Source organism: Diadema setosum, chromosome 22 (assembly GCF_964275005.1).
Source record: "Diadema setosum chromosome 22, eeDiaSeto1, whole genome shotgun sequence".
NCBI lineage: Eukaryota > Metazoa > Echinodermata > Echinoidea > Diadematoida > Diadematidae > Diadema > Diadema setosum.
In genome coordinates, this window is record NC_092706.1 from 29,857,815 (window position 1) to 29,875,694 (window position 17,880).

Below are 17,880 nucleotides of genomic sequence, written 5' to 3' on the forward strand. Positions count from 1 at the left end.
TTTTGAAGTTGATCATCGTGTACATAGCAAAACAAAATGTGAGAAAGTTTACAACTGACTGGTACTCCAAACTTCAAAACTGTTCAACAAACAGTCGCTCTCTGCGACAGTTCATGACATTTTCTATATTGTGTCGGATTCTGGTTAAATGAAATGCTCATGACCACAGTCTGTTTGCTTGTAAAGGGCTTCAGATATATCATGTAAGCCCAAAAGAAGTCAGTCAAAGATTTGTCTAGGAGATATTTCATTTGTTACAGCGTGCATACGCCACAGCCTGTAGAGTTCCCCCGTAGTAAAGCAGTTTGAGGTTTGGCGCGCTGGAAGACAAAAGCGCGGGAATAAAAGACTAGGGTAGAATGCATCGCAGAAAGTGCGGAAGAGATGGATTGGGTACTCTCCGCTGTCCCTCGGTAGTTCTACCGCATCTGACATGAAATATTGCGCATTTATTTTTGGAAGATCTAGAGGCAAACTATGCTATTCCCTTGCCTGATGGAAGACTACTTTCAGTGGGGCTAAGCGATGTGTAAGAGACCGCTGGTACTAAACTGCACCGGGGTGGTAAATGCCGTTAGAGAGGAGACAGGAATTTCTATCCAAACATGACAGTGATAGTTCAGTATCATCATTCTTTTTGACCTTTGACATTAGTTAGGCGGACACTGATTGGTTTATGTTTGGCCACTGTTCGGTAACTGGATCAGGTCTTCTAATTTATCGACTGCTCCACGGGACTGTGGACCTACCATTGCCTATTGACTATGATCGCTTATTGGAATCTACTATCAACTGGTTTCATTGCGGAGACCTCGGGAAATATTACATTAAGTGAATGCGGCTTGACAAATGATTCGGCATGTCCGGCAAAGGTAAGTAGATGACGTCATAATGCTTTTGCTTTCATGCTGCAGGTTTTCAATTTGGATTTACTTTTATCTGATGTGCTGCTGTTGTTGCTTTTCCCCACTAAAGAGATTCGACAATACATTTATGTGGAGCCGGGTTTTTCAATGCGTTAGACATGATGCTAGCAGAATGCACAATATCTTTGTATAGTGTCTGGGAGATATGATGTCATTGCGATCGTCTCCCCTTCATGTGTCCGATACATTAGACATGTAAACATGTGTGCAAATCTTCGTTGAAAGTTGATTGTTTGATAGCAGTGAGCTCTCTCAGTTGCATTTGAGCATTACTGCGGCTTTCAATACTGGCGATTTTATTCCTTCATGTACCACTATAGTATGTGATGAACCTGAATACATTGTGTGAGCAAAGTGGCACAAAAAAAAATATATATGTCTGGAACGTCTCCTTGTTTTAAGGGCTTAAAGTGTAACGTAATCGCAAAATAGGAACATCTAACTTCATGCTCATACTCTTCAGACATTATAAGGCAGTAATTACTTGAAATAGGTAAATAAGGCAAAGATAGAGATCATGTTTAACAAGGGGAGACAAAAATTTAGTATGTCATATTATTGTTCAAAGTGTCACGTCAAACGGAATTCATATCTACTTTAGATGTAAATTTGTCACCTATTATAGTTATGAGTTATGACTATATTCCTAATTTGATCAATGCAATCAAAATTTTGTGCGCAACTCTTCAGCGCAACATAGCTGGCATGGTGTAAGTGGCATAGATAGCGTGAGTACGTGCACCTGGTTTCTTTCACAGCTACAGTTACGCACCTCTGATAACTTTAGTGGTATACCTTATGTCCTCAGGTATATCGTTTACACGAATGAAAGAATAAAGAAGATTAAATGCTCTACAATTCTGTTCCAAATATTTAGAACACGCAAACATCAGAGCACACACACGTACCTCTGGAGTGTTTATCCTTTGCCTAGATATATGTGTATGTATCTGTCTGTGTATATAAACGAATGAATATGTACATACATACATACATGTCATAATATACTTTATATGAATGTGAATGAACACAAACTGATGAGGATGAGTTTGATTATCACGACGTTTCTCGCTATCTAAAACAGCAGACCCAAGAGATGATCTGTTAAGAAAATGTTCGTTGATTGTTTGATTTTGTCAGCTGTTCTTTCGGGACTTAAACATTACATGCTATAAGCTCTTCAGTAGCCCGGAGCGCCCCCCCCCCCCATTAAAACAAACAAACAAACAAACAAGCAAAACACAAACACGCAGGACAAAAACAAAACACAGAGAATTGAAGGGCTTGCTTCCAAAAGGCGCTAAATCCTTTGAAAAAATGATGGCTTTGGCGCGTTTTCGAACCAAGCTCTTCAAATATATATTTGATATAAAACACACTGAGCATTATATAACACAATCTCCATTATGGTATTTTTGTACTTTAAAGTACAGCCACTACACTGCAAAAACGCTCTATTGATTCAATATAGAATTATGACATACTCTGTATTTCTAATATTTTTTTCTCTTTTCTTTTAAATCGTTCAGGCAGAATATTGGAAAAGAGGGGGGGGGGGGGTAAGGTAGTAAAAGATCTAATGTTCGGTATATTCTTTATTCCTGTCTTTGACTCCATGATAATAATAATAATTATAAAAAAAAAAGATTCCAATGTATCTTTTAAAGCGCCTCAGCTCCAGTATAACAACTGAAAATTAAAAAGAATGCGCACTGACAAACGCAAAGATGGACAACATGGGCGCAGTTTAAAAAGAAAAAAAAAAACTAGACTAAACACAGGGACAACTGGAGACATTTGGTACTGGGGTTGTATGTGATGGTTCCACACTCACTATGGCCCGAATTCACGAAAGTGGTACAAATGAAACCATGGTTTAAACCATGGACAGCAATCATGGAGCGCCAAGTGTCGCATGGAATATTTCGTTACGAAATCAGTCATTTCGTCGATGAAATGACTATTTATAACAAAATGACAACATTTTGTAACTAAATTAACATTTCGTCCACGAAATGATAATTTCGTTAACGAAAAATGGTCATTTTGTCGACGAAATGACCAATTCCGTAACGAAACATTTCTTGCGACACTTGGCGCTCCATGTTTTTTTTGTTTTTTTTTTTTGTTCACAGTTTAAACCATGGTTTCATTTGTACCACCTTCGTGAATTCGGGCCTATCAGTCTCTGAAGCAAAAGCCTGTGACACTGCTGCAGATATGGTCCAGAGGTATGGGAGAATAAGCAACTTACGATTTTTATTACCAAAAACACGATTCTCTCGGTGGATCATAAATTTCTTCTTTAAATTAAGTAACACAATCATATTATGCCTATGAACGTGATTATACAAGGAATTCAGCTATTTCTCTTATTCAATGTTATGTTGCAATCTCTATAACAGTGTTTTGAAGCTTGCTGAAAATATTTCTGCATTGATATGTTTCTATATAATTTTATACCGCTTTATGACCAGGCATGTATTTCAGCACTGTTAGAATTATTTTTCACAGATGATGATGTATCATAATCTTTCTCATCACTGAAGTTAAAGGAAATCTAAGCTTTTTGCATATTCAATCCTTTGTACAGCTTTGTACATCAGTAAAATGATAGCATTTTACCACAAGCGATTGCCTCAAGTGGATTATGACTTAAAGCATCTTCCTCTATAACGCAATACTTTCCGAAGCCCACTCTATAGAGCCCTATGATCCCCTTTCCCCGGTGTTCTTTAACTAGAATCGAAATGAAAAAAAAAAGGAGGAAATAAACAGAAACTACATTTGTAAGCCCTTTTCAGCTACTCCCCATTGTTACATAGGGGTATATGGCTGTAACACAAAACTTGGCAACTTCGCACTCTAAAGCCATTGACAGTGTGTTGTCATACATGTTAACACCCATACAGTCATAGAAACACAGAATGCGTTATTATACAGTATGATCATAAACTTTGTGATCTGTGTTGAGGAGTAGGGGGCGGGGAAGGGGGAGGGGAGGGGGCTCGATCAGTGTCTCAAGACCTTTTCAGAGGTAAGCCACCTTATAGAGAGATGGCTCGGAGTAGTATCGAGCTTCTTATGACGTCACGTCCTGATATAGCGCAATCAATAGCATCGCCTAGTCTGTACTCCAGACATCAATAACTTAAATAGAAGCTTTGAAAGTCGTGATCATTGCCATGCATTCTCGAAGACTGATTGAGATGCAGAAAGGATGACGATGATTCAGTTCAATTCAATTCAATTCAATTCAATTCAATTCAATTCATTTCAATTCAATTCAATTCATTTCAATTCAATTCAGTTCAATTCAATTCAATTCAATTTAATTCAATTCAATTTAATTTGATTCAATTCAATTCAATTTAATTTGATTCAATTCAATTCAATTTAGTTCAATTATTTTCATCCTTCTTTTTCCAACAAAACATAACACAGAATAAATCAGGAAATATATTATAAACATAAACGTTCTACTTTGCAATGGATAAATGATACAGATAAAGATGTGCATGCATACTAGCAAAAAATACAAAGTTATGCTTCAGTTGAGAAAAAAAAAATTGAGAGGTCCACTAAAAAGCAAGCATGTATATTGTAAACCACTCAATAGTATGATAGTATCCATGCTAACATAAGAACATTACATAAATGTATGTACATCTTACACCTATATATGCATGTAGAGTTATCAGATTCTTTTCTCTCCATCTATTTATGTAGGGCTACTTAATATATAAAAAATAATGTGTTTGAATACAAAAGTCTGAATGCAAAAACAGATAAACGCCATTTTCAAAGTTATATATATATATATATATATATATATATACATATAAGGTCATCATCAAAATAGAGAAAAAATAACCTTTTTTTATTGATACTATGCTTGTTACATGACAAGAAATATTTTTCATGATATTATGAGAATTCCTTTGTTTTTTCTCCAGATTCAATCCCATAATATCTCAAATTAATCAAATGGATATGTCAGTTTTTGCATTATTCTTTTTTTAATGTATGTTTATTTATGTTCATATTCATGTTGTTTACTTCAGCTTTATAGTTAACATTAAAAACATGTACGCTTGAGTTGAGGGAGGACTGACAGTAAATTCATGATTTCTATATCAGTCCGACAGTCTGGGATGTCTGAGACTAGCTAAGATGGTTGCTATAAGAATGACACGTTACCCGTGTGACGTGTCGATTACGGACTAACACCGTTCCCCTCTCTCTCATTCACTCCGCGAGTCTCTTAAGGTATGTGATAGTGAAAAGTGCGGAGGTGCTCTTAACTTGAAAGGGGGGCGTCCTCGAGTGTGCCTCCTAAAACATACCTTTAGTAAACCTTACATTTTCCCTCTCTTCTATGCTTTTTAGCAATATCAAAAAGACTTGTTACAAGGGCACCGGAAGCGGGGGGGGGGGGGGCCCTTTAACAAATAATTAATCAATTATTTAAAGACCAAAATGAACAATAAAGGCACTTTTCTTGTCTAAAAGTTGTTAATTTCATAACTGAAAATGCAAAAGTTTCGCCCCTAAAGGGGTGAAAGTCATAATTCATTATTGATATACATTATAACATCTATACACTAATATTTACTTATGAGTAAATTTAGTGCATAGATGGTAGCCTCGCGTCCTCGAGTGTGCCCCTGAAACATACCTTTAGTAAACCTTACATTTTCCCTTTCTTCTATGTTTTTTAGCAATATAAGAATAATTTTTATTGCTCAAACAATGCGATCATGTTTAAGCTTTTAATGAATACATTTCAGACGAATGACAAAGTGAAAGTGGCTCGCTCGCTCTGCCCGTACATATATAGTAAAATGAACAATTTCCATAAGTTATGGTGATAGTCCTTCGCAGTGATGTTTGTTTCACTACGTTTAATTCCCTAGAAATTTGAATTAAAATGTTCTGTAAAGGCGACTTTTACACTCTGTTTTTTTTTTTTTTGAAAGTCCCTACCGTGATACCCCCTCCAACACCCCCCCCCCCTGCTCGGTCGCTTCGCTCCCTCGCCGAGGATCTTACACCGCCACATTAATGTACCCCCGTATGTTATAATCATAGTCCTTCGCACTATTTTTTTCCACTATGAGTAATTTCCTAGAAATTTGCTTTTAAATGCTTTATAAATGCGACTTTTGTACTCTGTTTTTACGAAAAGTCCCTACCGTGGTACCCTCGCTTCGCTCCCTCGCGGAGGATTTCACACCGTCACTTAATGTGCCCCCGTCGAGATTTTTGCCCCCCCCCCCCCCACCCTCCAAACCAAAAGTGTTCCGGCGCGCTTGCTTGTATACGCATGCATCGGTGGAGATGAGAATGTAAACAAGAATCACAACAATTATTTTGAAGCTTCTGTTTGTTGAAGTTATGTTGAAAGGAAATTAACTTGAACTTGAACTAAAACTTAACATGCTTGATATTAAGAATAGTATAGAAGTAGAAGTAGCAGCAGCAGTAGTAGCATTAGAAGTAGAAGAAGTAGTAGCAATATTGGTAGTAGAAATGGAAGTGTCATCTTGAAAGTAATCACAATGAATATAACATTAATACTAATGAATAACAATGAAAACATGAAACGTGCACTGTTTTATTCACTCAAGGCATCGCACAGTACAGTATCAGCAGTATAATACTTTAAACACACAGACACAAACGTCATCATCATTACGCCATCACATACCGCCACATACACACTTACGCACACACACTCACATATTGTGGTGTTTGATACTAATAACCTGGAAATTATGTTTCACAAATGTGTATCAACTTTGAGTAATAGTCATGAGTTTTAGAATTATATTGAGTTATAGAAAGGAGGAAATGAATTTACATGTAGAAACTATACTATTATGATCATACGAAGAGTTTATGTAGATGGTAAGCAAAGCCTAACTGAGATGAATACCTTGCCAAGAAAAGAAAAAGGAAAGGCTTTTATGCTCACTGTTTTTATTCTGATATCTCTTCGGGGAACTATGAAATCAAAAACTTCTCTCTTTTTTTAGAAAGTTCAAATATTAGTCTTCTACATTTTTGTTCATTTCCTGGAAATAAGAACAACATAGCTCAAATAAACATAGAAGCCAAGGTTACAGTCAATAATAACTTTTGCAAATCAAAAGTTTGAACTGTTTTGATTCTCTGACGATTTTGGCTGTTGTGATGGCAATAACAGTAAGTTACATTGTTAACAAGTCTGTTTTGAAACAAAGACTCTATAATTATTAGAAATCAAGAAAGTCCTTGTCATCTCTGAATATGGTGTCAAATACTTCTTTATTCACGGCAGCAGTGGATGATAAAAGCCTAAGATAAATGATGATGATGATGATGATGTTAATTATGACAATAAGAATAACAATAATGATAATAATAAAAAATATATATTAATAGATATCATGGATAGATAGATATCATAATCACTTTCAAAATTGACTGGTTTTGTAACCGTCGATGACAATAATTTACATATTATTTGTGAAGGTCATTTTAAGCGTTTCGAAGCCAATAGAAACTAACTATTCGCCAGTACTTGCCTATAGTATGTTTCGTGTTGCCAATCAATAATTGAATGCTAAATGCGCTATTAACGTGGCATAAAATATACTATCTACATGGACTGGCTATATGTATTCTTTAGTATAGCTGCGACAGAGCCTCACTCGTGGAAGTATATGGCCCTACTCTGCTCACCGCAAAAGTTCGTCGTTTTGGGTTTTTTTTTTTTATTCATTTTCAAGGTAGGAATAAGGCCCTCCAATATTCTACACTTTATATGACCTGAAGAAATAAAGGCAATAAACAACTCGATTTTCTTCACATTTCGTCAGGAACGAAAGGGTGGATGTAATAATTGAGAAGCGGAGTCCATGCCAGTGTAAATACTCGAAAATAATGGGCTGATTGAAATGGAGTGTGTACCTGAATGGAAACTGATATGTGAGCGAGGAGGGGGGAGTCAAACAAGGTGTAATACTGCCCTCACACGGCCACTACTCTCTTCAATGAGCCTTCAGGATACGTAAATCATATCATAACTTAGGTCTGCGTATTATGGTTGTAAGTAGTTTTCCCCGAGGTTCGTTAATCCGAAAAAGAATACAAATAATACAAATACAGTGATGTATATAATCATATACTGGTACTGTACAAAGTAACAAAATAATCACATATCTTTGACACAAGTAACAAATGGAATTAAACCACTTCTGGGGGCTACGACTTTTGAAATGGAAATCAAATCTTGAAATTTAATACCTGGCATTTCACTCATCAAATTGATAACAATCAATTAAAAAAAATGTACAGCGTAAAAAAATGCATTCATAACCCATTCTATATTATCTATAGCCCATTCCCCCTGTTGCAGCGGGTGCATGCACGTCACGAGTTCGACAACCACGAGTCATACAGCCCACGAGTCATACAGCCCATGAGGTCCACGAGACCGACACATTAAGCTGTATTAAATGTCGAATTCGTTTGCCGTATGACTCTGCTGCAGCTCTCCGAAGTTGCCCCTCCTATCCCTGTACTCTCTGCATAGGGCCTACACGAACATATTCGCACTCACACACATTATTTCACACACACACTTTCAACCGAAATGGAAATACAATTTACGAAGACGACCACAAAAGACGTCTAAGAAATAGTGTGAAATAAATTCTTCAACTATCTTTAGTATACCCGCTGATAAACACTATGACAATGTTTTGCGTGATATCATTTTCTTTTCTTCCGACAATAAGTCACTACCGAACAAAAAACATTGGGAGATATGCTTGATAAATCCAGACTAGTGTGGAACTTCGGTGAAAAGGATGGTTTGTTTACGGCCATACGTCAGGCAGTCTGCAAATTAATATTTGAGACGAGAGATTTACTGCCATGCTTATCACTACTTCAAAACCATCCTTCAAAAATATCTCATTAAGTGATAACTGACAGCAGCAAGGTACGAGTCATTCTTGTGACAGAAATTTTCTCCAGTGAACATATTTCAGGATCCATCCAAACATTGGTGGAGATACTGACGGATGAAAAACATTTTACCCTCTTGTATTTCTTGGTGCCAAGTGGGAACATACAAGGATAGATTACACCAGCAAATATATTGCATTCTTTCAATCACGGTAGGCAATCTTAATGTACAAAAGGAGATAAGTCGATGTTCAATAATGTTAAAAGTCATCATTATGGCAAGCGTTCTTGCATATTTTAAATGCCGTTACCTGATGGGTGTCTGTATCCCACTGTGTGAGAGAAGAAAAGATAGGTAAAAGAGTAACGCGAAGAAGACAATTTGGTGAGACAGGGGATGGGAATGAGAGCGGGTTTTTTTTTTTTTTCTGTCAAGGAGAGGACTACCAAGACCCTTACAAGGGAGGATCCAGGAATTACGTAAAGGGGGGGGGGGGAGGAGGGGACGCAAAGCAGTTTGTATTTCTGATGCCACTTTCCGGTTTTGATCAGCTGTAAAGCAAAAAAAAAAAGTGCAAATATTTGCAAATTTCCTCGTTTCTCGAACCACTTCAGAGTTTCATCAGCTGACAAGCAAAAAAAAAAAATAAAAAAAAAATAAAAAAATAAAAAAAAAGATTGCTAAAGGGGGGGGGGCGCACTCACCCTCTTTCATTTTTTCTTGGTATTTCTTTTTCAAGAAAACAAAATAAAAGGGGTGCACGCCAGGTGAACCCCCCGGATCCGCCACTGCCTTAGAAAGCTATTCCCAATCAAAAGAGTGGATGAAAAGGGCTGGGCTAATAGAATTAGTCGGAAGTGATCTGTCCATCTTTAAAACATGGAGCTATACAAGAGTCTGTTGTAGCTTCATGTCTAAAGCATTATATACACCCACGTACACTCACAAGAATAAAAGAAATTATAGTCCTGGCAAATCAAAATTGTCTACAGGATATAGAACCAATAAACGAGACAGAGTCTCGTATTTCACAACCCGGAATCACCCGATCGGATTTCGAGGTGATCCCCCAATCTCTCCCCCGCTGTCTCCCTCTCTCCCTCTCTCTTATGGGAAAAAAAGGGGGAAACATTACTATAAGAAAGGGAGAACCCCAGTTGGTATCATATAACCACCACGGATGTTATTATATGAGACATTACGTTTCCTCCTGTAATTCCATGTTGAATCCGATAATAATCTTGACTCATTAAGCCTATTAACCAAAGATAATTGCAATAATTTTTATTGCCAGCTAAAGTTTCCGGTCGTTCTATTCTATTTAGTTTTCTATTTTAGCTTTATTTTATTCATTTCACTTCATTCATTTCATTTCTATCAAAAGTATTACAGTATGATATTTTACATATAGAATTGAGTGCAGCACATGTATTATATCATGATGAACTCGTTAAGGTTAATAAATGTTTAACTGTCTGTTTTGACTAAGTTTATCTTTCCACGTGCACTTGTAAGCAAAAAAAAAAACACAAAAAACAAAAGAAGAAATCATCTTGATTTGATTTGATTTATTGGTTCCTGCGTTATCATTGTACATGCACATACATGTATGTATACATGGTTGGTGTCATTTATACATACCGTATACATAAACATCAGTCTTTAACAAAGTGGTTTTTCCTTATTGCCTTTACAATGTAAGGCAAAACGTATCAGCGAAACAATGAATAATACAGAAGGGCTACAGCTTAAGCGTAGCTTGATTTGCATGAAGCCGTCGTACGTAGTACGTATCGGAAGAATAGGAGTGAGGGATGATCTTCTGATTTCTGTCATCTTGTCATTTTGTTACGTGAGAAGAATAAAATTTGAACTTCTCTATGAACTGCATGGCGGTTTTTTTTTAATGCAAACAACCGTTTATGAAGTCCACCCAGTTGGTGCCCCTTTTTCTTTGGTATTTCATATGATCAAACTATATAAGTAAATAACTGCCTATTACAATTATCGTTTCATGATTACAAACATACACACACACACGCAAACAATACAATACAATACAATACAATACAATACAATACAATACAATACAATACAATACAATTATTACAATAAATTATGATCAGATCATTTATATAGCGCTCTTACACAGTCCGTGACTGGTTTCACAGCACTTTACATCAAAATTCAATCACAGATTGGCATTAAAAATAAAAGTCGTATGATTCTTCTTGAAGACATCAAGGGATGGGGAAATATGGATGAACCGTGGCAGATCATTCCACACTCGTGGTGCAGCAGTCACACAAAAGCATTGTCACACACACAGAAACTTATCTTATGCATTAGTGATTGTGAGAGTAATGTACAAAATATGATTATAACGACAATAAAGGAGCTAATAATTAATGGGGATGTTACGCTGACTATTCCTGCTGTTAAAAAAAAAAACAATAACTGCAATCAAGAAATCAATATGAATTATACAAATTGATTAATGTCTACTTCTATCTAGTTCTACTGCACATGATACTATTTTGATTATAAAAGCAATTAACAGTAGCATTTATGATAGACAGAGGAAGTTGATAAACGAATGACACTTCAAGACATCGCTATCGTAGTGGCCGGAAGCTCTATATATAACTTGCCCCTCTTCGGAGCATTTGACTGTATCTGGAAGTCATAAACTTCTTCATATTACCGTAAGTGTATAAGTTCTCTCCCAGCGACCTATGATTGGCAACGTACAGACATAGCTCGCAAATCGAAGACGCTCGTATTTCAAGCCCTGCCACTGTGACGTCGAACACACGTCATGATACTTGACGCAATCTTGGGCTATTTTCGGGGAAGCATTACTACCGTTTTCTCTGGGCATGGTTCACACTCAACCCATGTTCCAAGGCAGAGAATATTACAACTAATAAAGAAACACCTTCCGTCTTATTTGTGCAAATAGTTTTTGTGGGGGTATGAACATACCGACCGTGACACCGACCTGGATGACACTAATGAAAATGTCGCCAGACAGTAAGAATGACGATACTGCACCGGATGCATGGTGCACCCGGGTAACGGTTATGATCGGTAGGGATGCCACCTTATAGGCTAGGAAGGAAAAGTGTAGAGTTGTGTCGATAGCCATCCTTCATGACATGTTGTAGGCCTATAAACAGTGTCGTAAAATGGAAATAGAAAACAGTCTATCTTCGTATCCAATAAGTATATTTCCAAACACTACATGCATACTAATGTATGCTTCCAATGGTAGCTGCGGCTATAAAACCTTGGGCCTATTTCATAAAGACTTGCGATTGATCTTACGCTCGATTTATTGATCGTAACCCGTTGAATCGAGCGTAAGTTCAATATTGACCCTAAGTCATGTTTCATACAAACACTTATGCTTGATTTCAAGGAAAATCAAGCGTGAATTTCAGTAGATTGAGCGTTACTTGCGATCAATCGCGAAGTTGTTTATGAAACACAATTTGCGATTGATTGTAACTTACCCTCAGTCTATATGAAACAGGCCCCTTGTGTAACGTATGTTCATTCGTTGTTTAAGTAACTGCGTATAGGGGAAGAGGCTATTCAGAAGACTTTTGATTGTTTGATAAAAAAAAAAGAATAAGCAGACGTTAGTATCCACGATTAGTGTTTTACTGGATTCGTTATGAATACATCGACAGTCAATTATCATTGTTGTAGTTGTTGGCGTATAGGGGAAGAGGCTATTCAGAAGACTTTTGATTGTTTGATAAAAAAAAAGAATAAGCAGACGTTAGTATCCACGATTAGTGTTTTACTGGATTCTTTATGAATACATCGACAGTCAATTATCATTGTTGTAGTTGTTGTTGTAGTTCTGATTCCTAGTTGTTCAGAAAAAAGTAAGTTTTCATTTCACAAGGAGCTGATTTCCTGACTTTATAGCACTTGAACAATCACTTATAAATTGGTTATACTAGGTGTTACAAAAAACATTTCCCATTTTTGATCCTTGATAGTTCGAAAACTGTACATCAGAAAGCGCTGTCATTAATATGAGCAATAGCTGAATAGTGTACAATTTATTTGGAGGTGATTTGAATATGAGAGCATGAATCAGTTTAATTAAACCCATGATTAATCTTAAAGTTAAGTTCAAGATTTTGATCAAATTTCAACCCTCTGTACAAAACTTAACTTTACACAGGAACCAATGATGTGTGTGTGAGTGTGTGCTTACAATGACCCTGGACAATAGACATGAATACCACGAATACCATCTTTTCAGAGCTCATGCTGACTAGGCTTCTGGTCTCTTGCTCCAAATCACATGAATGCTTTATTAATAATTCAGGGTGGATTGCCCTGGGCAGTAATAGTCTAAATTCATGGCAAAGGGTGAAATGTATGCACATGAAAAAGTAAGCACATTGTTTTCATGTGCTTACATACTCTACATTTCAGGATGAATAAAGACTAGCTTTGATAGTGGAATTTCTCATGCATATGTAATAGAGCATTCCAATCCTGACCATTGTTCAGGACCATTGTCAGCGTGATAACCACACACTCCCATACACACCAATTGACACATGTGCAAAACTAAAATTTTGTACGGAGGGTTGAAAACAGAGCAAAATATGAAACCTAAATCAAAATTAAATCTTTAGTTTAATGAAACTGATTTATGCTATCATTTTTACATTACCTCCAACAAAATTGTACACTATTCAGCCATTGCTCATATCAATGTCAGTGTTATCTGATATGTAGTTTTGAAACTATTAAGGATCAAAAGTGAGAAATTTTTTTGTAACACCTAGTACATGTACTGGGTACAAAGTTTCAGAATCTATAGTGATAGCGATGAGGAATAAGAACGTTTTCAAAATTCATTAAAAAAGTCACAGTGAACGATAAGGATCCCTGCTGGAAAGAACGCAGTGTCTCACAATGTGTTCACAATGTGTTCACACTGTGTTTACAATCTGTTTCACATTGTGTCATACTGTGGAACAATGTGTACTTTCCAGCAGGGATTACACAGCATCTTCATTGAAAAATACATGGGATGCTGAAGGAAGCGCAAAAAAAAAAAGAAAGCCTGCATAAATCATTCACACGTGGAGTTGTTAAGCAAGTGGTATGGTAATGGAATTACATTGCAACATTACTGCAATATTTGAGCATCCTGTGTCATCATCCTTGTTCAGCGTAATTTGTTTGGGTTTTCAAAGTACTTGTTCATCTGCTCAAGGACCAGAATAAATCCCACAAATCTATACATGGAGCTGTCGATGTATGTTCTACATGATGTGAAATAATTTATTCAAAAAAACTTTAAATGGCAATAAAGGACAAAGTAGCATCATGATGTCATTTCACACTATACTCTAAAGCACGTGGCTACGCAAGAGAGAACAGTTGATTGCGCAACCATGACTTTCAAGAAGTAGAGACTTCCTGAGCACGAAGAAATAGGAAATGACGATTTGCATTTAATGTCCTCATTCCATATTTAGTCCATCTTCTTTTTCTTTTTTTATCTTGGATGGAGAGGCCAGGATGATTTCCAATCACCGTAAATAAAGGGTTTTTTTTCGTGTTTTTCCAGACGAAACTAGTACACACTGTGTACAATGTCTTCGAGTGTTTATCTATTGTGTTCACAATCCATTATAGTTTGCTTTGACATTAATACAGGAAGAAACATGTTAAAACATTTGTCCATCTGCTATCCAATTGAATGTTTTTAATTTGTTATCTAGTTAGAAGTCAGCTTCTGTCAGCTATATATTTTTTCATGCCTTTATGTGAATTTTATCTCTTATATATTCTGTTTATATATGTAATGATCGAAGTCCGGTAGTAGAATTCTTGGGGTAAATAGAAAAAGAAGAGCAGCGGCATATAAAACAAGTGATATACCAACCCTGTTTGATTGAGAGGGAACATATCTTGTACCGTTACTCTTCTGTTCTTACTTTAATGTATAATAGATGTATTGTGGCTTTCCACACGTAGCGAGAACGGGCCTCTGTCTAGAGCTCCAACCTATATTATTGGGTTCGCGGTGCTGGCCTACTTTGACGAACAAAGGACTCGGTCTTTGGCGACGTCGATTAGGCGTGCGTCTATCGTCGTCGAATGTATGCTGCTGCCTGCTGGCATGCTACTCACTGATTTCACTACGTCAGAGAAAGTGACACTGGTCTGTGACATCACAATGGTTAAAGATATCTTGTAGCCTTCCTAAAACGATACAGCGCGTCGCAGGTGATGGCTGAAACAACCCGAAAGGAGAAGTGAAGGGGTCAAGGGATGAAGTGGGGCGGGGCCCGGGCGGGGAGGGGAAAGTTATGACATCATAGACATGGGGAGGGCAACATTTTGTTGGACACGCACCAAGTTAGCGACAACTTAACTTAAACTTATGCTTCGCACGCCCAATGGATACATGGCTTTTGAGCTTCAAGAACTGTCGTCATTTAATTGCCAAATAAAAAAAAAATATTAAGTGCATTTTTATATGTTCTTGCTATGACAAAGTCTGGCATCAATGATGCAAACGTTTCTTCTCCTCATGAGGACCGGTAGAATGTACTCATTGTTTTTTCGTTTTCTTTTTTTTTTACGTGCCGACATATACATAATTGTTGTGTATTATGTTGACATCCCATTATTCAATATTCCAGCATATAATCAAGATTGATTGACAAATTCGAAAACGTTTTATTTAATATTCGTATATATTTTCTAACCACATTGTAATCTCTTCTAACAACTGTCTAAAGTTGTTTGTTCACGCTTTGTTTTGATGAATTTTCGTGAACTTTTATTCTTTGTTTATGTGCTGCTGAAATGAAATAAATTTGAATTGAATTGAACTGACTTGCAAAAAGGTTTTCAAAGAACCGTTCAAAAGTCTAAACAATCACATATGACTTGTCATTACAATGTATCACGTGACCACCACTAGATTGAAAGGGCACACGTTATTTGTACTATAATACACATATATACATTTTATACATTATATACATGATTGAATAGAATCTATTTTTATATGATACACAACACAACACAACACACGCATTTCTGTTGACGAGATAATTTTAGATTGCACTTTGATTAATTTGTGAAAAGGTAATATTTCTTTCAGAAGAATTATAACTCATTAAATTATACAATCAGAATGTTGCACTGCATGATATTGCACCAACTATATCATAACACATCCTATCTATAGATAATCATATTAATGTGTTTTCTTGGTAGATCTTGATTAAGGCCATGACATGTCGAAAGTTTGATTAAAGGGAAAAGTATAAATAGAGATCAACGTTCGCTGCAAAACATGATTTCTTCAATATATATATATATATATATATATATATATATATATATATATATATATATATATATATATATATATATAAGAAAGAGAGAGAAAGAACTTAGACAGAGTGGTGTGATAAGTGATAAGATTTCAATTGGACAGTCTCGTTCACACAGGGTAAGCCGGATGTAGCTGGTGTTGGGCAGTATCATCTATTTTTCTTTCTATACGCGTTCAATGCTGGTCATAGCATTCGTGTCAAATTAATACTTTCATTTCTCAGCGTGAAAGACATACATGGCGTGAGCCAAAGTTAGTACAAACATTTACAACACAGGAATGAGGGTTCTTGCGAAATTTTATATTCTCAAACTATATATCCAATCTATAATTGCGCATCTTTGCGGATCTTCTAGAATGACCAATGATGCTTTTGAATTTATGTTTAATAATCAATTATACTTTTGTCTATTCTTGTCCAATTATGTATATTTGAAATTTTGATGAATCGAAACCAATCACGTCATGTTACGGACTAACATCTGGACACAAGCACACACATACATACACATATCCATAAACTTCTTAATACTCCTCATCTTTCTGCTAATTCTCCTCCTTCATTACTATAACAATCATCATCATCATCATCACCATCATCATCATCATCATCATCATCATCTTCATCATCATCATCGTCATCATCATTTTAACTATTGTTCACCAGCCCCATGCAGCTCCTCCTAGTATAATGATCTAGTTTTTCTCTCTCAACTTTTTTCCCTTACTTCCTTAATTTCTTACCTCCTTTCCTTCTTGTCCCTCCCTCTCTTTCCTCTGACTGCTTCCTCTTACTCATGGTGCTGGATACATTGTTGTCATGGCAACCCTGCATGGCTTGGACGTTAAGCCCTGCGTGTATTATTGGTTTTGTTTAATCATTTTACACTTCCGGTATTTATATCACGATCGGAATATGAATCATTATTTTACTCAGAATGTTAAGATATGTATCATTCATTGGTTGACGGTCCCTTCTTCACTTTCTCTGTCGTCAATCCCACTTCCACTTCTAATGGGACTTTAACTATATACTTTTATCATTTTACTGCCAATTACTATAAGTAAAACAAGATTATACTTCTACTATACTGCTACTACACTAATTTTAATAAAGAATTATTGTGTGATAAATCAGTAGATTTACAGCTTAATAGAATAGGAAATTTAAAAAAAATGATGATATTTGCATCAATTTCTCTCCCTCATCTCACAACAGCAACACCTCTGATTTTATGCAGTAATTTACTCATGGTTTCTTTCCGATTATTGATAAACCCATCAGAATAAATCTTCATTCATCAATTCAGATTGATTAGCTAACCTTTTTTTCGAATGTATCTGATAGCCCCCATAAATCCATTCGGGATACTGTTTTTCTCATGTTTTCGAGCAGTTGTCATTTTTGTCATACACTGTACATTGTGTCTTTGAACTTGTGTTGAAATTTGTATTTGATTTACTTTTACCAGTACCTAGGCCCATTATTTGACTATGATAATACTTGTATTGTGACTTTTCGCCTTAAAATTCCTCCTCTACATTTTACATTTTCATCATCTTCGTTTTCCAGTCCGCTGTCAAACCTACCAAGTCTCACGCCT

At 36.2% G+C, this 17,880-nt stretch overlaps 1 protein-coding gene across 1 annotated transcript in view; it reads left to right on the forward strand.

Moving 5' to 3' along the window:
* The first annotated feature begins 859 nt into the window (after positions 1-859).
* Positions 860-17,880, forward strand: part of LOC140245295 (protein Obscurin-like) — a 131,160-nt gene continuing 114,139 nt past the window's right edge. The window contains 1 exon segment of the mRNA XM_072324879.1: positions 860-872. Within this exon segment, the coding sequence (XP_072180980.1) occupies positions 860-872 (13 nt within the window).